The 22,069-nt window shown below is 39.5% G+C and overlaps 1 protein-coding gene across 11 annotated transcripts in view; it reads left to right on the top strand.

Annotated features, from left to right (window-relative positions):
• The first annotated feature begins 1,696 nt into the window (after window positions 1-1,696).
• LOC112560284 (vinculin-like) overlaps window positions 1,697-22,069 on the top strand; it is a 47,095-nt gene continuing 26,722 nt past the window's right edge. For 4 of the 11 annotated variants that reach the window (XM_025232025.1, XM_025232024.1, XM_025232026.1 and 1 more), the window contains exons 1-17: window positions 1,697-1,868; window positions 7,244-7,351; window positions 9,259-9,430; window positions 9,666-9,811; window positions 10,164-10,332; window positions 10,774-10,925; window positions 11,111-11,183; window positions 12,891-13,039; window positions 13,428-13,620; window positions 13,790-13,935; window positions 14,345-14,437; window positions 15,060-15,129; window positions 16,830-16,981; window positions 17,614-17,791; window positions 18,225-18,422; window positions 20,365-20,456; window positions 21,904-22,012. In XM_025232025.1, coding sequence (XP_025087810.1) covers window positions 1,812-1,868; window positions 7,244-7,351; window positions 9,259-9,430; window positions 9,666-9,811; window positions 10,164-10,332; window positions 10,774-10,925; window positions 11,111-11,183; window positions 12,891-13,039; window positions 13,428-13,620; window positions 13,790-13,935; window positions 14,345-14,437; window positions 15,060-15,129; window positions 16,830-16,981; window positions 17,614-17,791; window positions 18,225-18,422; window positions 20,365-20,456; window positions 21,904-22,012 — 2,257 coding nt within the window. In that variant the 5' untranslated portion in view covers window positions 1,697-1,811. The remainder of the gene's footprint in view (window positions 1,869-7,243; window positions 7,352-9,258; window positions 9,431-9,665; window positions 9,812-10,163; window positions 10,333-10,773; window positions 10,926-11,110; window positions 11,184-12,890; window positions 13,040-13,427; window positions 13,621-13,789; window positions 13,936-14,344; window positions 14,438-15,059; window positions 15,130-16,829; window positions 16,982-17,613; window positions 17,792-18,224; window positions 18,423-20,364; window positions 20,457-21,903; window positions 22,013-22,069) is intronic. The other 7 variants (XM_025232029.1, XM_025232031.1, XM_025232030.1 and 4 more) reach the window with 3 other exon arrangements.

Below are 22,069 nucleotides of genomic sequence, written 5' to 3' on the forward strand. Positions count from 1 at the left end.
CTACCTACACCTTTGTCTTAAATTATTTACCACACTGGTACAGTTGCAAGACTAAGACTGGCTGGCAGTAATATAATGCCCTGATAGGCATATGCACATGTTCATAAGGATGTTGTGTGTTTGTAGTAACACCATGTACAAGGTTATGAGCATGTCCATGTATTGTTCATATGAATTATTGTGTACATATTCATCAATGTTGATCTATTTCCTCATTAAATGTGATCAGAGATGCTTGGAGTAAGGTGCTTTGTAGTCCATATGTTCCTATGGAGAATTTAAGTGAGAAGATGGCCAAAAGCATCCTGCAAGGCTGCAAATGTTTTCACTGTATGCAGGAGAAAAAAATTACCAATTATTCTTGACCACCACCCAACTCCTATCACTACAAACTATAGAGGCCTGTAAAGACTTATAGACTAGAAAATTCATATAAAAAAACAAAGGGTACATGCACCAAACACAAACACAGTGCACTTTTGTCAGCCTGTAAACATACAGCAAACTGTAAATTTTTGTCAGCCTTCATATACTGGTGGTGATCAGTCCTCAGCTAACATACTTTTTTTCCACATCACTATGCTGAACGACTTCTACATGCCATTCCTAGGAAGTAATATTATGGTTGAACTCTTTTACACATAAAAAGATTTAAATAGTTAAGTTCTTATGATGATGAAAGCTCATACATTTCAATGGCCACAAGAACTCGAGGGTTACAGCACCAAAATTTTAGCTCATAATAATAAAATGTGTGATCACGTTAGGGAAAGAGCATGCTCTCAGCGCTTGAGACACGAAAAGACTGCGTACGAAGGAAGGAAGGAAAAACAACCGAGCAAATAAGTAATAAAAGACAAACATAGAAGACACAAAGAGGAATCATGGAACAAACATTACGGACAGAGTGCCACAAACCTGCTGAGGCGGACTAGTAAATATACTATATAATCACAATTTATATATTGACAACTAAACAATAGTGAAAGAAAGGGTTAGAAAATGGACTAATATTATGTTTATTGGTGTAAAGACTAATGGTTGCGGTAGGCCAGCCGTCAGGAGACCTACTGAGGGGCGCAGATCGTTCACTAGCGCGCCTTCACTAACGTCGGTCGCCTCCTCCCCATCCATGGGTGGCAGTATAGTTACGGCACAGCCTTTGAAATAAAGAAGTTCTCTTTCCCTCTCACGGCACATGCACAGGTACAAAATGTGTTTCCGTCACAAATCTTTTCATTAAAATTCTCATTAGTAATTCCCTCTGGCACTGTCTGCTGCCATGGAAGAAAATTGGTGCGCGAAACAAACTGACTTTCTGGTGTCGGTAAATAACATTCGATCTTCATAGAAATGAAATCGTGTGATCTGAACGATAAACTGATCCCGAGCGCGACATATTGTCGTGGAAGTGATTCACTATTTAGTCATCCAGTCCACACCTTTGTTGACGGTGTTGAGTGTTGTTTGGCAGCAGACGTAGGCCATGTCCATATATGGCATGCTAGCCGCCTTCACCTGCTGCAAACTCTCAAGTTTCCACCCTAATACAGAAGTGGTAGCACTTTATTTTCTGATTTTTATTATGGAAATACTTACGGATGTAAGAAAATATAACTTCAAATATTTAGTGGCCTCAACATCAGCAGCGACAGTAACTGGACTGTGCACCGAAACTACTGCGTGGTTCAAACAGCTAGCTCCGCTTCTTCATTCAGTGACCCGGGTCACGCAGCTCGCAGGCAGCTTGTCATCGGTTACTAACAACTGTATTTTTATAGTGTGCCAAACAAAAGCCAAAGACCAACACCATGCCTGTCTTCCACACGAAGACAATCGAGAGTATTTTGGAGCCAGTGGCCCAGCAAGTAAGTGAATTATTTGTTAAAGGTAAAGGCAATGACGATAGGCGGCTGGTTACTTGATGGAAGATCTGCGAGTCTGTGATGCCCAAATTGGTGCTGTTGACTCCACGCTTCCCCCGATACTTTATGTCAGCTGTAATATTATGATGGTGCGCCTTCAGTGTACTTACCACACCAAGTCAATAAAGAATTGCAAAATCTATCATTCGGGAGTATTGTATATTTTACCAATAGCTTAGTAAACTTAAGGATACTTAAGACTGATGAAGTAGCCGGCTCGGCACCTACGGAGATAGCCAGATGAGAATGTAGACAGTACGAAATTCTTTTGGCATGACACTTACAGGTGATGACCAATAATATATTTGTTGGGAGATAGTATGAAAACATTTACTAATTTAATTTAATAATAAACTTCTCTTTGAACCTGGTCGGGAACATCGAGCTTGCAGATGAAAACAATATACATTAGAGGTATATTAATTATTACATAGAGGATAGGCTTTCCTCTAAAGCTCCAATATACTCGTCAGCCGTCAGCAGGCTTTCTTATTTGAAAGCCTACCAACACATCTTGTAACCAGTATTGAGATTGAGTGTGTGAGAGAGAGATGGGTGTATGTGCATGTGGGTTGGTGGCAGGGTGTTGGTGATCAAGATTCTAGAAAATAGTACTTTGTTGATATAAAGACAAGAAAAGGAGATAAGGGTGGTGGAAGTTATGTATGTTTGTGTGTGTGTGAGAAAGAGAGAGAGATTGATTTGTTTATTACAGAGCCACTGCCCTCCTGAAGGGGAAAGAATAAAACCATTATAAAACAATATGTTACAAACAGTAAATGACAATTTATACTGACTAGGAAAAGTAACTATGGAGTTAGCATGCATAATTATCCAATCTCAAAATCATTTTATAAATGCTTAAAAAAGATATAATGACAAATTCTTTATGGTATCCTGCCACCTAAACACAATTTATTTTTCTTTCAACTCTTTAATAAAAAATATTTATATTTTCAATGCCTTGATTTATCCTAACAAAACCAAATCCTAGGGAAAAAAGTTTCATTCTTATAGTAGATACCCAATTTGATTTTCCCCTATCATCTAAATCCCCTGTTTTTAAACTTTTCCAGACAAGTGCCACTTACGAAAATTCGAATTGACCAAGTACCATCTCTCAACCCTACATACAGCCCCTTGTAAATTATATATATATTCTTTTATTTTGGTGCATGGTGCTCGCATACCACCCATCATACCTTTACATACCAGTAGTGGTACGCATACCACAGTTTAAAAACCAGGGATCTAAATCGTACAGCATCTTATATACTTTATGGGGCAGTCTATAATTGTTCGTTCTAGTAATTTTTAACCAATAGTTAAAACATCTAATAACTCAGTTCACAATTATTGGATAATGATAGTTCACCATACCCTAAATCATTAGGGGTGTGCCCATCTACACACCTAAGAACTTTTTAAGGCCAAAATGATTAACTGCTCCACAATACTGTGATGCATTCTCTAGGCTCCAGAGTTTTGCACCATTTTGCAGAACTGGTTGTTCTTGTGTGTCAAATAGTGACTGGCTTATTGCATCTGAATTAACAAGAGACAAGAGGTGTTTATAGATGGTGTTACTGACAGTCTATTGGTACCAAGCTAACAGATTGTGCACTTCATCTTTCAGTTTTTGTATGGGATTTTTTGCTTTCTCAACCTTAGACATCTTCTCTTTCTCAAATCCAAGTTGTAGACTTTGTCTTTCCATCAGATGTCTAGTATTTTGCAGAGAGTGAACATGGAATGCTTCAAGCTGCATGATGTGGCACCTGTAAATAGTTTCACTGTCATATTTCAGATGACAGGACAACACCTTTGTAAACTAATATTTTTGTTGACAACTTGATGTTACATTGCTTCAGACTACCACATGCCTGGCTGGCATTAAAGTTTCATGTGTTTATTTCTTTATCATTTGCGATGGATGGCAAACAAAAAAAACCATCATGCCAGTAGTTTTTATTGATGAAAGATGCCTGTCTTTCACGATGCTGTAAGACACTTAAGCAAAGAAGAGACTGATAGACAAGAAAGAGAACAATTGCTCGACTACAAGATGACATTGAATTGCACTCACAGGGATGAGCAGCCAGGAAAAATAAATTACAGAAGAAATTAGCCAGAAGATGCTCTTTAGCATCCCACCAGTTAATCTGTAGCTCACCAGCATGAAATCACAATACTGAAATTGTATTAGTTGACCACTAAACTCAAATGAAAATGACAATGACCAACTTTATTTGTCCCAATGGGCAGTTTGAATTGCTACAAGTAATTGCAGACTGGCACATGTTTCACTAACTGTGTGCAATCATACAGATGTCCCAAGCTGAACTTTACAGTATTGCTTGTCTGCCTACGCTAAAGATAATTGCAGACATGTTTCCCTAGCAGTGAGCAGTCATACAAATGTTCCTTGTTGAACTTTACAATATTGCTTGTTCAAGTAGAATTCAGTTGGCCATTAGGCCCAGAACAGGATGCGTGCAAGCTTTATTCGAGAGATTACATTTCCTTGTCTGCTATGTCTTCATGTTGTCCTATGGGTGCCTTTGGGTAGGACCAGAGTAAAAGGAAGAGGCCACTCTTCATACTCATGTGGTTTTGTTGTCATCTTTGAGACATATCTTCATATTTATGTGTTGTTTTGTTGTCATATTTAAGAGACACATCATCAATGTCAGCAACTTGGTTTAAGCTTTTTTTTTTTTTTTAAACACTATCAGCACATTGGACATGCATGTGTGCTTTTGCGCAAGGATGTGGGGGTCATGCAGGTGCAAACTTACCAACGTGTCTTTATGCAGCACTTTATTCTACAACTATTACTGCATCCATCATGAGTGCTGCTACAATATTTAAATAGATACAAGAACAGCATGCTGTCTATTATTGAAGCTGCAAATTTTAAATGCAAGTGCTGTCTATCAAGATTAATGGAGGTGAAAGACATGACAACATTAATGGGAGAAAAAAAAGAAAAGGAAGAAGTGAAGTGATATGAAGAGAAAAAGAATTTCTAAAAAGATCTTTACAAAAATATGACAAGGCAAAAAACATTTTGCATGAAACATCTGGAATAGTATTATCATCAGTCCTGTTGCATTGTTGGCTGTTTGGCCATCCAAAGAATCTGATTTTGATATATGTCTTTAAAGGTGTAGTAGAAATCATCAGATATCTTCGTGTAAGCTTTAGCTCATTGGCAACGTCACAACACATGTCTTGCAGATACCCAACTAGACATGAAATTCAAGCATTTTCATTTAATTATTATAATGAAAAGTACTATAAGTGATAGAAGAAGACGTCAAAATCTGCTGGAAGTCTACAAAATGCAGGAATCTAGTGTCCTACCTAATTCTTTTCTCACGAGGCACTTTCTTGCTAATCCCCTCTTGTCAGCCAGGAGTCCTAGAGCCTTGCTTTTGTGATAACACTCATGTCTGTGAGAATGGTCAGTCATTTCTTTAATTCTATTATAGTATCAGGTTTCCATCTGCTCAGTTTGGATATTGGTTGGTGGTATTAAATGTAGGTCAATTTGCTGGATCTTTATTTTGCTGCTCCAAAGGATTTGTTGTATTCTTTATAGCTTTTACAATTTCTTGATATAACTTGACAGGCTTACAGTCCTCACTTGATGGTAAATTGAGCAGGCTTTGTAACCCAGTTGGTGGAAAGTAATAAAGATTTCTGCACCATTCATTCAGTTATTTCATTCAGTTATCCATCCATTGGTACCAGGGGAATGAGCACATAGAAGTAGCAGCAGACAAGGCTTGCCACTTATGTTAGTCTTGGATGATAGTGAGCAGGTCCTGCACAGGATGATAAGTCCATTCCTTCAATTTTTCCTCTGGCCATCGTGGCGTTGACCACCCTCCAGGGTACCTTGAAAGACAGTCTTGGACAAAGTGTCGTGCCAGGTCACATGGCCAACCCAGTCCATCTTACACTGCTTGACTGTTGTATGTAGGGGTTTCTGGTGTCCTACAAAGGTAGTGATCATGACCAAAGTCATTGGTTTTACTTGTTCTCAATTCTTCTCTCCATATCAGCAAGCAGGATCCCCTTTTCTCACCCCAAAAGCAGGATTGATACTACAAGGGGCTTGTAGAGGTTGCACTTTGTAGTAAACCTGATGTTATGGCTTCTCCAGACCCTGTCAGTCCTAGCCTTCTGCTGTTGCTGTTGCAATCCTGATGTGAGTATCTGTCGTGGAGCAGCTATCCTTGGAGAGGGTGGCTCCTAAGTACTTAAAGCTGATTACCTCTTTCACCAGTATATATCTGCATTGCCAATGGCCATGACTTTACTCTTGTTAGTGCTGGTCTCCATTCCATTTGTGTTTGGACCATGGACCTTCATTAATGAAGGTATGTGGTTTGAACTGTCTGTCAGTTTGTTGATAAGAACATGCAGATCTCTGTTGGTGGCTGCTATCAGGTCAAGGAATCAAATAACAAGGACTGAGAGTATCGTGATTTTGCAAAGGAAGATGAGTAGGGAAGTAACAATAAGCAAATAATTGGGGGAAGGGTGTGACAGAGGAAGCAGGATGTGACAGTTATGGTAGAGGTCCTGCTGATGCTTAAGATGCTTCTCTATCAGGATGTGACAGTTAAAATTCTGCTCAGCCGCACTCCTGCTATGCTCTGAAGCCAGTTTGTCTGCTAGCAGTTCCTCTGCACCAATCACTGTTGCAATCACTCTCTGCAGAGTCTGAAATTTTTTCTTTTCTTTTGTTTAACAAGTCTGCAGCAGGATAATCAGTATTTTCAAGGATATTGCTCTCATTATTTGACCTTCATCAGTCATATTCTGGCTCACAGTGTTATTTTCTGTGAACTTTCCTGGCCAGTTGTCATTACGAAGAGAACTAATTGTTCATATAGAAGTATACTTTTAAATCGAAACAAGTCTGTTTAAATTGAGCATATAACATTTACTATAGAAAACGTTCTACTATTGTAGATAAGCACATTTTCTTTTGTACTTGTCAGAAATGTATCAAGAATAAACATGGCACATGCATGTTGGCCAAGGAAATGATATGTAAGACATCTGTGGTGATACATAAGGATCTTTCATTTTCTTGCTCAGTTTTCTGTGGTATGAGTTTGTCAGTTTGCCAAGATCTTTGGTTTACTTTTGTAACTTAATAAAAAAAAATACAAAGGATTATATAAAAGAATTTTTTCATTGTAAATGTTACAATGACAGAAGACTTCATTATAAGTGTAATGGTCATGTAGAAAATTTCTCTTTAAAGGTGTCATGGTAAAGTTGAAGATTTGTCTTTGTAGGTGTCACGACTTGTCATTTTACATGAGGAGGCAGAGGATGGAAATGCGATGCCTGACCTTGCAGTGCCAGTGCGAGCTGTCAAGGCTGCAGTTGATAACCTTGTGCGAGTAAGTGGTTTAAATACCTTGTTAGTACCTTAATGATTTGATTACAATTTTATTTTAGTGATTTATCTTGTTATTCAGCGATTTGATTACCTTGTAATATCATGTCACAAGCTGCTATCTTGTATTGTCTGAAAGCATACTTTTTGCTTCATTTTATTAAATATAAATGCACATCTTTAATCCTTTTCAGGAAATTGTTGTTTCTGCCAACAGTAACATTAGAACATCACTTTACATACAACATCAATGCAGGCTGTAAAAGAACGTAAAATATCTACTTCCACTTCTGCTTTCCATTTGTAATCATTGATGCTGGCACATATAGTCTCACTCACAAGTATTCATACTCTGTTCACATTCACTCAGACAAAGAAAAAAAATCGATGAGTATAACATCAGTGAAAAAGTGATATAAAGTATGCTTCAGAATGGCAGCAAGTGGTGTGGTGGTGGTATGGGCATCTGCATTTATGTTTGTTTGTTGTTTTTTTTTTGTTGAAATGTGGAACTAGTAGATGCACGTCTAGAGGGGCAGCTGAGAGGCCAGCATTTGTTGTTAGTTTTGGCATTTGAAACACATTGGTGTGGACTTCCTGGAGCATCACGAAAAAGAGTGCTCAGTGGTGATTGGCTAGGGTTGAAGCTTCAAATCGCTGTGGCTGTACATGAGCATCGTGGACAGTAAGCCCTGCAAGGGGTATATAAGGGAATAGTCGATATGAGATGGGGGAGAATAGACCTGTGGCATATAAGAGAAGTTAAGAAGAGACAGCCCTGACTTTTACCGCATCCGACAATGTGACACAATTGTGGCCATTGTACAAACCTGTGGATTAAAGGGTTGAATACCTGCAGGCTATTTCTTGCCTATGTTCGAGCGTGTTGGAGAAAGTTGTTGTCATACCCTGACATCACCACTTGATTACACACATTTAAAGGAGTGACAGCTTTAAATTGCTTGTTTGTTCAGGAAATGTCAGTCGCCAATTAATAAAAGGTTGCCTTTTAAAAAAACGAACAAGCATGTCAACATCTGTTAATAATACCTGCTTTGCTCTTTGTACAAAATAAACATGACTTTTTTACTTCTTGACTCTTTGCCCATTACTTAATTGGAATATAGTTTACACTTAGCAATTAGAAATTCTGTATGAACACAACACCCTATGGGGTAAATGTGACCATCTGGGGCTATAGTCATGAAGTGAGGGTAAGTTGTGCCCTGGGTCAACATGGGGAACTAAAGGACAAGTGTCTTATTTCTGGTTATAAAGTGGCATCTAGACCCTGCATATGTTGTTTTACCTTTGGAGCTGTAGTTACGAAGGAGTGGCAAAAGTGACTTGTGGTGAAGAAGCATGAAACCATGTGCACATGATCTGGGCATTGCATTGTAACTGTTAAAACAAGACACTTTTTCTTGAGTTCCTGATTTTTCCCTTAAGAAACAACTTGCTCATTCTTTATAACTATGGCCTCTAGTGAATGCTGACCCCATGATAGTACTTACTAGGTTAGGATGTCTTTATGATGAGATTAGGTCTTTGATTACAAGAATGTGCAGACCCATGAGCAGAACAATTTTTTTCTTGTGCACTAAGGGAGCTCTTACCACAAACCACTGCAGTACATTCCCTGACATAGGGCAATTAATGATATGAATGATTTTGATTTGTATGCACTGTACTATATTAAATTTTAATTTAATTAAATTGAAGGGAGCCTTAGATGGAGTTTACCACCCGCTTTAGGCTGCAGTCCCAAAACAACCCCACTCTTGATACACTTGCAAACGGCAGACTGGTAGAGAGAATTATGTGTATCTAGGTGCTGTGCAGCGTTTGGTGTGTGTAGTGCAGTTTGTGATATTGCTGGTAGTATTTGCTTACATGTATGCTTAATTGCAGGTGGGTTATGAGACCGTCAACAGCAGTGATGATCAGATCTTGAAGCAAGACATGCCTCCGGCACTCACTCGAGTAGAAGAGTCGTCTCTCTTGCTGCTGGATGCATCAGACTTGTTGCGAGCAGATCCCTACTCTGGGCCTGCTCGCAAAAAGCTCATCGAAGGCTCCCGAGGTGATTTTGTTGACTCCTTTTTCTGTAACTACTGTTTTGAGTGTTCTACTTGATGCTGTTCTTTGTTGTCGTGTCTGTTTTCAGCACTCATTTTGGTGAATGGTGTTAACTGCTATTGACTGATGATTGGTAGTGTATAATCTGTTTTGTAAATTTTGAGTGAGATGAATGAAGTGAACTGCATATTATTTTGATGGTTAAGATGAATGTGGTTGCTGTCTCCATCCTCTGGCAGGAATTCTGCAGGGAACGTCAGCTCTCTTATTGGCATTTGATGAATCAGAGGTGCGTAAGATCGTGCGTGTTTGTAAAAATGTGCTGGAGTACCTGGCCATCACAGAAGTTGTTGACCGAATGGAAGACCTGGTCACCTTTGTCAAGGTTAGATGCTAAGGTCATAGTGACCTCAACTTTTTCAGGTTGAATATGACAGTTTTTAACTAGATGATAGACACATTGTGGCCTGATACTCTCTCTTCCACCAGTGTTCTTTTCAGGTAGGAGTAGACATAGAAAAAAAAGTCTTCAAATGATAGTGTTGTACAGAACACGGTTTCAGCACAGTTTTCAGACTATTTTTTACAAGTAAGTAATTGATAAAGTGAAATAATATACATATGTAGTACTTAGCACATGCTTGTATATTTATGTAGCAATCCCTTGCTTGATCTTTTATCATGAGATTAGGACTCCTTGTGCCACCTTGAGCTTAACATGACTTGGCTTGTCCTAGAACCTGAGCCCAGTGCTGACACGGATGACAAAGAATGTGGATGCTCGTGAGAAGGAGCTAACCCATCAAGTACATCGCGACATGCTGCTGCGCTCACTAGAACAGGTTAAAAATCTCACGCCAGTCCTCATCTCTGGCATTAAAATCTTCATTACTGCCAAGCAATCAGGTCAGTGGCTAAGGGCTTCACCACAGTTTGTGTGATCATATTGTTTGGACCATACAAATGGTCCCATAGTCAATATTTCTGTCATTATTGTTTGTAAAATAATGCTGTTTGGAGAATCCACATAAAACATGGTCCATCATTTGTTGTTATTTTTTTCTGCGATGCCGAATACTGTATTGTATTTCTCAGGTGTATTATCTGTATATTAATGTCCACTAGCTGATTATCTGTGTATTAATGTCTATGATGTATGTGTATATACATCATGTGAAAAAAACCCATAGTCTATCATTGGACATCAGAAGAGAGGTGTTTTTTGGCCAGACTCTAGACAGGCAGTTACTAAGCTTAACACTTTGAAGACTAAGGAGCAATGTGGATGTCTACTTCCCAGTTTTCCCACAGGGAATGACAATGGGTTGCTTGTTTGTACATCTATAGGCCAGGGTCTGGTTGAGGCGCAAAACAACCGTGACTACACCGTGAGAAAGATGTCAGATGAGATCCATGAAATCATCCGTGTGCTGCAGCTGACAACATATGATGAGGAAGAGTGGGATGCAGATGATCTGACAGTTATGAAAAAGGCACAGGTGAGATTTTTATGCTGCAGACAGACATGAAGATGGGTTCAGTGTGATTCCCTTGTGTCTCATTGTGGGATCTGTCATAGTTCCTTGTCATTCTGGTTTGGTGTCCTTTATATTTGAATGCACAGAATGCAGTGTCACTCAGTGTTTCAGGATGCTGCTGAATGCAATGTCATTCAATGTTTCAGAATGCTATCGAGGGGAAAATGCAGTCTGCACAGGACTGGCTTCAAGATCCAGCTGCATTAGTTGGCAGTGCAGGTACATCTTATTATTATTATTAGGTGCATACTAGTGCCAGTAACATAACAAATGTATTAATAATAATAGTAGTTGGATCTTTAAAGCACATTTTTCTGTGTGGATGCAACCTCAGTATGCTGCACACAAAACGCAAAGGACTACCAAGGAATCACCAGTGTGTACAAGAAATGTAAGCGTCACCATAACAACATGAACAAAGTGCATGGATGAAGAACTGAGGGAGAGGAATAATAAGGTGTTTCTTAATGAGATGGGCTGACACCAAAACCTAAACATAAACAAAGTGGGTGGATGAAGAATTGAGGTAGAGCAACAGTACTCTTAATTATACAAGATGTTTCTTAAAGAGATGGGCTTAAAAGCCAGATAGAGCAACAGTAGAGGTAGAGCAACAGTACTCTTAATTATACAAGATGTTTCTTAAAGAGATGGGCTTAAAAGCCAGATTTGAAGACTTCAGATATAGACATAGTTCGAAGAGAAAGGGAAATTCCAAATAGCAGGTTCTAAGAAGGAAAGGAACATTCGCTGAATTTTTCCCCATCAGATACATGGCACAGAAAGGAGAGGCAACACAAGCACACCAAAGATACCGACAGATGGTAAGCCATCAGTAGCTTGGACAGGTACTCTGAAGCAAGGCTGAGAAGATAATGGTAGCACAGTGTGACAATGCTGTAATCAATGTGAGCTTGCCTGGCAGATGGTGAAGCTCACAGAGGATGGGTGTAGCATGATCTGTATTTTGCTGATGGAAGACAACACAAGAGACGTTACTCTAAGTCTTCCAAACTTTGTCTGGTAGGCAGTTGAAGAGATTCATAGAGAGCTGCAGTAATCTAGCCAGGACAATACAAAAGTGGACATCCATGCTTGTGCAGTCAAATGTGTATTGTGTGGTGGTGCGGACCTGCTGAAGCTGGGAGGCAAGGCCAGATGCTTGCAGTGCATGTGTAGGCTCAAGTGGAGGGTGGTGGATGCAAGTGATTGGGTGTACACAATGAATAAAAGAGGCCCAAGAAAAGAGCTTTGAAATAGCCATTACTTCAAAAGAGCAGGCAAAGATGTGATGCCTACAACTACAACAGACTGGGTGTGATCAGTCAGGTAGGACCAGAACCAGTTCAAAACAGTGCCACAAAGAATGAAAGTAACATGATCCAACAGATCTAGCTTGGAAATTTAAGATGTGTTTTATGTCGCAAGCAGACCACTCACAGTGACACCATCTCAGTCAAATGATTCTCACAACAGTCCCAGGAAATGCTTCAAGTGGATTCTGGCTAGACGAATGGTTCAGGAACTGGACCAGCATTGCTTTTCAAGTACTTTGGACAGAAAAGGGAGATTGAAAACAGGGCAATATTTTTTTATGTTAATAGGGCCAAGGCTAGTTTTTTAAAAATGTATCAACAACCACATGCTTAAGCAATAAAGGTACAGCACCAGTCAATAAGGAGTGATCAGGAACACGAGGGATAACTAGATTCTTCAAGTCAAGGCACTTGTGCAGGAGCTGAGTGAGATTCTGGCTGATGATCTCCCTGACATGGGATTCAGTAACAGGCATAAATAAGTCACAGATAGTTTATTGCTCCTTTAACAAAAAAAGGCTGTGAAAGGTGCTCACTTTATGCAAATGCACGCATATCAATGTTTGAGGTGACGAAGATTCTAGACAATGCATGTGTATTTGTTTTTAAGGTGACAAAGCACTCAAGCAGATTCTAGATGATGCTCGCAGGATTGCAGACCGGTGCACCAACCGGCAGGAGCGAGACACCATTTTAAAAAATGTCAGTGACATTGAATCTATGGCCAATGCTCTTTCAGAACTTCGACAGCAAGGGAAGGTAAGTTTCTGCATGCAAGAAACATGGACTGAGTCAGTGCCTCAATGCCTAATACTCTCTTTTAACAAGAAATTTGTTTAGGTCCATCTTTTGTATCTCATTTCACTGCCAGGAGATAGGCATTAAGTTCTTTGGATTCATAATTTGCAGTTTCCTTGAGTCTACAGTCATTCATTTAGACTGATAAAAACGCACATCACTGAACAATCACCACAATCACATATACAACACATATATAATACATATATATTCAGAACAAGCAGACAGAAAGCCTTTGTTTCACCATGACTGTTGCAACATAGAGAAGAAAGTCCCCACTGTCTCAACATGAAAAAGAAATATAACTTCCCAACATAGAGGCACATTTTTCCATCCCTAACTGTCACAGGGAAGCAGTCCCCAGGCTTTGTCACTGGCACGTGAGATCCAGAACAAACTACGTGAACTACAGAAGCAAACAGCAAATAGTATCACTTCAACTGAGCGCAGTGGCATCCGCAAGCCAGCCCCAACTGTGGATGGCAAGGTGGAGCAAGCACGGCAGTGGCTAGCAAACCCAGGCCTGGATGATAAGGGGCTAGGTAACAGTTTGTTAACTATGTTTATCATTATTTTGGGCTCATGTCAAATGCTTCCAAAAACAAAATTCATGTTATTAGTCTTTAGCTAGCAGCTGATCACAAGTGAACAGAATGGTAAAAAATATACATGTATTTACTGAGTGAGCAGACGTCAGTGATTTTTGTGCAGGTGAGGCAGCTACACGCCTGGTTGTTGAGGAGGGACGTCGAGTGGCCAACTGTTGCACAGGCCCCCAGCGTCAGGAGCTGCTGCGTTTGTGCGATGAGACAGAAATTCTGACTAATCAACTCGCCGACTTATGCAGACGGGGTCAGGTGAGTACTCTAAGCTGTGCCTGCTGTGTGTTTGTGTGATGTAAGTCTTCAAACATTGACATTAGGGTATTTGTCAGTTGGAAATGAATGTTCTTGTGATGTAAACCTTCAAAAGTGGACATGACAATTTACAAGACATCTAAAACTGGGTGTTAGTGGGATGTAAACCTGCAAACACTGACATTAGGACATTTTGTAAGACATTTGAAAGTGGGTCAGCTGTGCTGTTGAAATAGTTGTAAGATGGGTGTGTGGACGTGCACACTGTCAGAATGTTTTAGACATCGAAAACTGGTGCTGTCAAGATATTTGAAGTGGGAAAATGGTGCTGTTGAAATATGTGTGCTACTGATGTCTTATAATAAATCAAATTGTGTCAAGATGACAGTGTGGTTTGCCATTGTTTCAGGGTAATGGGCCTCAGGCAAAGGCAATAGCCCGTAACTTATCAGAGAAACTTGCTGCCCTCAAGACCAAAATACAGGATGCTTTGGTCAGCCAGGTAAGGGAGAAATGTTACTGCTGTTCTTATTGTGGTCTGTGATGTGGTGTTGTTGCTTTTATGGTCTGTGAAGTGTTGCCTGTTATTATGGTTTGTGGTTTATTCTTATTTCTTTACAGGGCTGGCTGTCTTGCCATGATATAGCTTTAGTTGCTGGTTTGGTGTAAAAGACCAATGCCCTCCTCTCCCCTTATTCTTATTTCTTGCCTGTTCAGGCAAAGGGCATACAAACTTCATACAAAGATGAATGCTAAGCCCCTAGAAGTCATGTTGTTCAACTAGCAGGACTGGAGAAGTATGTTAGAATATGCTAAGACCATTGTGGTCCTAGAATGTGTTAGAATATTCTTCCAATCTGTGATAAAGTATGCTAGAACATTCATGGAATAAAAGTTTTAAAGTCTTTTACAAATATGCAGTGGATGCTAGAGTGTTTAAGAACATGCTTAGAATCTGGCGTTTTAGGAATATGCAAAGAGAGTTTCTGTTGAAGAGTTAATTTTAGGAGCATATGGAGAATATAGATGTTTGGTCTGACAGGTGTTAGTTTTGCATTTTAGTACAGCTTATTTTGCAGTTTTATTGTAATTCTATAGCTTAGCAACCGTTTTCTGTTGAACAGGTGGCAGAAGACTTTATTGACATTTCTACACCACTCAAGCAGCTCAGTGAGGCAGCAATTATTCCTGTTGGTATGTCTCTAGGGTCAGACTGTTCTTATCAGCTTGTCAGTGGGTTCAAATTTTTCTCTTTGTTTTTACTGGCTCAGATCACATCCTGTTGACCTGTTCTAGGAGTTCAGGAATAGCTCCTTTTATCTTTTATGTGACGTCCCTTAAATGTATAGTGTATAGTTTAGCAAGGGGAAAGTTGAAAAGAGTTAAGCTGAACAAGGATGATGGCTGGGGAGATTATTATTTTATAGTCTGTCAGGGTTAAATATGTACCAGAGTGGGGAACACAATTATTTTATAGTCTGGCTAGGTGAGTACTTATTTTAGAGTATTTCAGCATTCAAGATGTAGCAGAGCCCTGATGTTAGTACAAGGTACCATTGTCCATACAAAAGAAATCAAATCAAACTTTGTCTGTTCAAGGCAGACCAAGACAGAAATTTGTCTTTTGTTCACAAACACTACATACAAATATATGCATATCTATATATAATTATATATATATGCACAAACATAGTACCTATACACGACATTCAGCTACACCCTTTCACTCATATACATGAGCCTCCTGAGAAGGATGCCAGGTCATATGATAGCCCTATGAGTCCTCGTACCTTTCATTTAGGATGGTGATGGCTGTTATTGTTGTCCTCCTTAAAGTGTTGCTGACTGTTATTGATTTCCTCCTTCAGGTGTTGCTTACTGTTGTTGATGTCCTTCTTCAGATGTTATTCCTTGCTCTTAGAGTCCACAAAGCCTGCCAAATGTGCAGTGGTAATACTGGTTTTCAGATCCCTGTGTTGCAATGTTTCTGCATTCTAGAGTGGCTTTTAGTTGTTATACTATTTTTTTTTTTGGTATTTTATGCTTGTTTATAATTTTGGTAGGTTATAAATCTTAGAGAATTATATATAATTCATCATTTGCTTATCCCTTCAAAATTTATGGCTACACTGAGTAGTTTTAATGTTATCTTTATTTCACTTATAATGAGGCATTAATATTGCTTTCATTTCAGATTTGTTTTTCATTCTTTTATTTTTTTGGTCATGTAGTTTTTTTCCCCATTTTCTGTTTAATTTATATAAATCTGGAACTGGGGTGGCTTGCCGCCATTATTATGACTAATGACTGTACAATATGTTCTAGTTCTTTAGGTGTCTTGAGAGACCTATTTTTGATTAATGTCAGTTTGTTGTTTTAAGACTTTTCTGAGTTTATTGACTTAGTTGTTTTTAATTACACCTGGTGCTGTCTGTTTCTGCAGGTTCATTTGATTTTTCAGATATCTTTGATGTGTACAAACCAGAATATTTCTAGCTGGTCATCTGTTTCTCATTCTCTTGCTTTCATTTTTATGTACCTTTTCCCTTAAAGCTATTCTTTCTGCTGGTAAAATAGGCTTGAGAATGAGTGGCTAAAAAATGTAGACATTAGAGAACATTTAATATAGACAGCAGAAAACATTTAATGACAAGACCCAGTGCTGTAGATGAGGTGACAGAAGCTTATTGATGCAAGGTTTGCTCTTTGAGTATATCCACAATGTGTTTTGAAATGGCTCCACAAGAATACAAGTTACACTATGTAAACAGTTTACTGCAATAAGACAAGGTGTCTGTGTCTGAGTATGTTTACAATGTTTTAAAATGACTAAATAATAATACTAGCTAGGCTATGTGAAAAATTTATTACAATAAGACAAGATATCTGTCCAGGTACACCGGGAAGGGAAGCCAATTTTGAGGAGAAGGCACGCAAATTCCAGGCTCATGCTCAACGTTTAGCAGATACTGCAAATTCTGTAGCAACTGCAGGAGGCTGTCCCAACAAGCAGACAGTGGAAGCCATTTTCAAAAACTCAGCGCAGGTGAGAAAGAAATATTTTTCTTTTGTTTTACAGGCTTAACTTGACTTGCAGAGGGCTTGGTGCAAGGGGCATTGTTGTCTTTTTTTTTTAGCCATCTTTACTCAACAAGTGGGCTCGTTGACATTATGTCTTTCCTTTGGTTCTTCTATGCTTTATCATACATAAATTGTTTCTTGCTGACATCATGTAGATGTACTTAAGCTTTTTTGCCTATATCTAATGTTGTAACTGATGGTCCATTTCCCTATCCGGCATGACATCACCTTGTTCCTTCACTCTTGTTCCTGGTATTGTACCTGAATTAACTTTACCCATCTGACATAATTTATCAGCTTTTCTGCCAAGGCTGATAGTGGCATCGTGGCAGTAAATATATTTGTTAGTAAATCTTTGTCTCATAACCATGGGGCTGTTGGGAGGAACTACTAGCCAACTGTCCACCACTTCTTATCATCTTTCAAGGTTTCTACAATTCTTTAGGGTCTGATGAAACAATGCTAGCAGGAGAAATCAGTGGGTACATGGGTAAAATATTAAACAATTTTAGCAGGAGAAATCAGTAGGTACTTGGATAAAAATGCCAAAATGATGGCTACAGCTGCGGCATTCATAGGTTATGTGATATTCTCAAGGTGAAGGACCTGACCCCCCAAATTGTGAATGCAGCACGTGTGCTTTTCACCAACCCAAATAATCAAGCAGCAGTGGAACACTTTGAGCTGCTCAAGAAGCAGTGGACAGAGAACATGGAGCGTCTTCGCTCGTTGGTTGATGAAGCTGTGGACACAGGAGCTCTCATTCGGGCTGAAGGTAAGGAACATCTTGGATTAAAGATTGATAGTGAAATCAAACATCTATTGCTTATTTCTTTTATAATTTAGTTTTAATGTGCCTAATGGAAGAAATTTGAAAGATTTGACTAATAGAATATCTCATAGATCTGACATGTTGCAGCCATAGTTCACACCAAGTATTCCACATGTTGGTCATAACCCAAGTGTTTAAAAGTGCTTGCAGTGGTTGAATGCACAAAGGGCATGCAGATGCTTGTACAGGTTCTGGTATCCAGTGTTTGTACAGGTCTTGGTGTAAAGTGTGTGGATGTGGGGTCTTGGTATCCAGTGTATGAATGAGCTTATATGGGTCTGTGTCTAGTGTGTAAACATACATGGGTCTGTCTATCCAGTGTATGGTTGTGTGCTGACAGGAAAGTATTTGCTAACCTGACATTGTATGTTGACAGAGGAAGGTATTCTGCGAGACACGGAGAGGATTGAAGATGGAATCCGAAACATTGACTCACCGTTGATTGTGACAAATGCATCAAGCATTGCTAGGCGAGCTAATCGAGTGTTGCAGGTTGCTGAGATGGAGGCACAGAACAGCGAAGATCCTCTCTTTGTAGACCGCGTCAATGAAGCTTCAGAAAACCTTAAGTCATGTTAGTACCAACTCTTTTTCTTCCCTCTCTTCTTTTGGCTCTGTGCATGTGCATTTGAATACCTGGTGCGAAACTTTAAAAATAGATTTTGGCATTTTCCAGGTGGGTTTTGCAGGGCAGTGTTCACCAGATGACTGAGAGTAGGAGGATGACAAAACAGCAAATCTACATTAGACAGCCACTATGTCTCACAGTTATAGAAAGAACAGAGCAACATTTGGATGAATTGAGAAAGCATTAATGGAGACATAATGTAGAATGTTTAAATTAGCATTGTAATATGGTTTGATGTTTTGGTGAGTGTAATCACATTTTTGGTATCTTAAATAGAACAGACAATCCTTATAATCCTACCATGTCAAGCTATAATAAAAAGACCGAGGCAAACACAGCTGTAATTTCTTCTTGGTACTATACCAAATGACATGACTATATGGAGATTACCCTCTAGCTACCTGATATTAAGCTGTCCAAACCGTGCGACATGGTAGGACCTGAATGCAGCTCAGCCCCCTCCCAACCCCACCTGTCACCTCAGTGAGCACTCAGCTCCAGTTTTTTGCCTGGCTTCATGCAGTTACGACATGATGGCCACCTCGTTTCTTCTTGGCCATGTCCAGGGGGCACAGTGGTGCTCCAGGCCAGTTCTTAGCAAGGTGCAATCCCTGTGCCTCATATTGACTGCGAGTCCTGGGGACAACATCCAACAAAAGGACTGTGGCTAGAGGGTCAGAAAGACAGTGTACAGGCATTAGGTGTTTCCACGCCTATGGGACTGGATCTTCCAAGGTAAACAAGGAACAGGCTCCTCAACAGGTCCCTGACACTATGGCGTAAGGGGGACATGGGGAGGTTGCATCATTCAGACCAGTCTGGAGCTCTCCTTCAGCTTGTTACCCACAGGCTGCTCTGAGTGGTCACAGCTCCAGTACGGTCACTCCATCTTCCTTGGTAAGTTCTCATCCAAGCAGCTAGTCAGTGCAAGAGGACTGACAGCAGACCAGGTACCCTCTCCCCTGAGCTGTGCCTCGTTGTGTGGAAAATACTTCGTGGCACCATGAGAGCAACATCTTACTGCTAGCTTGGCACGTTCCAGGAAGGCTTAATTGTCCTTGCAGATGCTTTAAGCAAGAAGGGACAAATCATCCATTCCGATTGGTCCCTACACCGGGACATCTGCCAAAACATATGTCAAGTGTAGGGAGAGGGTTTCTGTCTTGTGATGCCGCAGGTCTTGTGCATTTTGTTTGATGATAAGGTTTCCAGACTTGGTCCAGGCAAAAAAACTGGAGTAGAGTACCCAATGATGTAACAGTTGGGATTGGGAGAGGGGCTTAACTGTATTCAGATCCTACCATGTTGCACAGTTCGGACAGCTGGATTTGAGGCAGCTAGAGGGTGATCTCCACATAGTCATGTCATCTGGTAAGTACTCAAAGAAAGAAATTTTACCACCAAAAATGGTATTCATGCCAGGTATTTCAAACATAGCTGAAACTAGTGTAGGAAAGGCAGTATCTAAATTTAATTGCATGTGCTTTGTAATCAATATTGTCAGGGTATTGAAAATTGGTGAATAACTCCATTTTTGTTTGCTAAAACTTCCTCAGATTTTGTGTTTTTCAGATTTCAAGAAGGGAATTTCATCTACATCTGTTTTTCTGAATTAAAGTCTCTTGCCCTGTATTATGTTACCTATCAAATATATAAAGTAGAGCAAAATTTACAAAATGATTTTTCTGTGGTTTTCTGTGGTCCTTTCATTTAATCTGAAGGGGACCTTTTTTTTTTTTTTTTTATAAATGAGAGTTCCCCTAGGCTCCAGTTCATGAAATCCTCAAATAATCTCTTCCTTTGATATGATTATTTTTGGGTCCTTTGGAATGGTGGTGTTTGTTACACTCATTACACCGATGGTGCAGAATGTTGGTGTTTGTTACAGCCATTACACCAATGGTGCAGAATGCCAAGGTCCTGTCAACTAATCCTCAGAACAGTGCAGCTGCCAGCAGCTGGAGGAAAGCTAATCAGCAGGTATATTTGAGGCAGTAACATCTGCAAGTACAGGTGATAGCCAGACTTACAGAGAGAGAATACAGTAAAACCTCCTTACCAAGAGCTTCCCTATGATGATCAGCTCTTAGTTATGACCCAGAAATTTGTGATGGAAATATTTTACTGCATAAACGATAAATGTCATCTCTATTATGATGACCTCCCCAACCCGACTTACAACAAGCAGTGCTCTATTAATCTTTTTTTGCACAAATGGCATGTTGAAAATATTGAATACATTTTTCAGGTTGACCGTTTACCCTATGTTACAATTATCTGCAAAATTCACATAAAATAAATAATAATAAGCTTAATGTATATAGCGTTTTATACCACCATTAAAGGCTAGCTCAAGGCATTTGACAAAAAGCATAAACACACAGACTGAATAATAAAAACACACACATGGAGGCATGCAACATAGCATTCATACATTATGTTTATTTAATGACAAATCGAATGATGAAAGATATGTAGCTCGTAGCTGCCGCTAGCTTAGTGTAGAAATGTGTAAGCAAGGCTGCAAACGCTCCTATCCACTCCATAGCTTCAGTAGTAGAACAGACCAGATTGGCACACATTGTTTTGTTTTTGCTACTTGTAGCTGGCAAATTGCAAAAAAACAAATTTAAGAGAAAATCACGTTTATGCACAATCACGAGAGTTTAGCTGAGCATCTACAGATACATTTAATACTAGCCTCCAAACATAAGAAGAATGATGATAGAGGCTTTTATTAACAAAATTGTTTAAAAGAATATCATTGTGGGATTTGTTCTTTTAATGTGTATTGCTATGCAGCCATTTTTGTTTAGTAAGATTATGGCTGAAATTGTTTGAACAATGCATAGCTCTGTTGGTAATATTTGACGTTAATGTCTACTTTTGTCCTTGGAGATCAATTTGTATTTTTTTAAGTCTGGATGGATTTGACTTTCAGTGTTGGGATGATATGGTAGCTATGATGGAGCAATATGGTTTGGGTTGAAATGACAGCTGACCCATAGAACAAGCAGAGTCTTTCAAAATGTACTTATTTGATGTGCTTTCTGTAGGGTAAATGGCCAGACAGAAGTGCCCTATTTTAGAATGTACTGAATTTTTTTTCAGCACACAACTTTTTCAAAAAAGTAGTAATAGAGCATAAACTGTCGGTGATAACTTGGGTTGGGGAGGTAGTTCTAATAGAGATGACTTTTATGTAGGGAAATATACCCATTAAAAAAAATGTTTAGGTCGAAACTAAAAGGGGTTCATAATTGGGAAGGTCTTAATAAAGAAGTTTTCTGTAATAAGTTTATTGGCACACATGGCAGTTGGCAGTTGTCTGGCAGTGCAAGTGTGGGACAAGTGTAATTATTGTCAGTTTATCAGCATGTATGACTGATTTTGTTGGCTTGTGACAGTGGTGTTTACTGTTTTTCAGTTGATCAGTGCAGTGGGAGGGGTTCGGGAGGCTGTGTCTGTGCGCAGAGATGGGTACAGTGAGAGGTTTCCACCACCACCGTTGGACATGGACCAGTTGCACATTTCAGGTAAATACAGAAAGCACAGACCTTGTAGGTAGGAGCTAGCATAGAGACTCTATGATA

This window comes from Pomacea canaliculata, linkage group LG3 (genome assembly GCF_003073045.1).
Source record: "Pomacea canaliculata isolate SZHN2017 linkage group LG3, ASM307304v1, whole genome shotgun sequence".
NCBI lineage: Eukaryota > Metazoa > Mollusca > Gastropoda > Architaenioglossa > Ampullariidae > Pomacea > Pomacea canaliculata.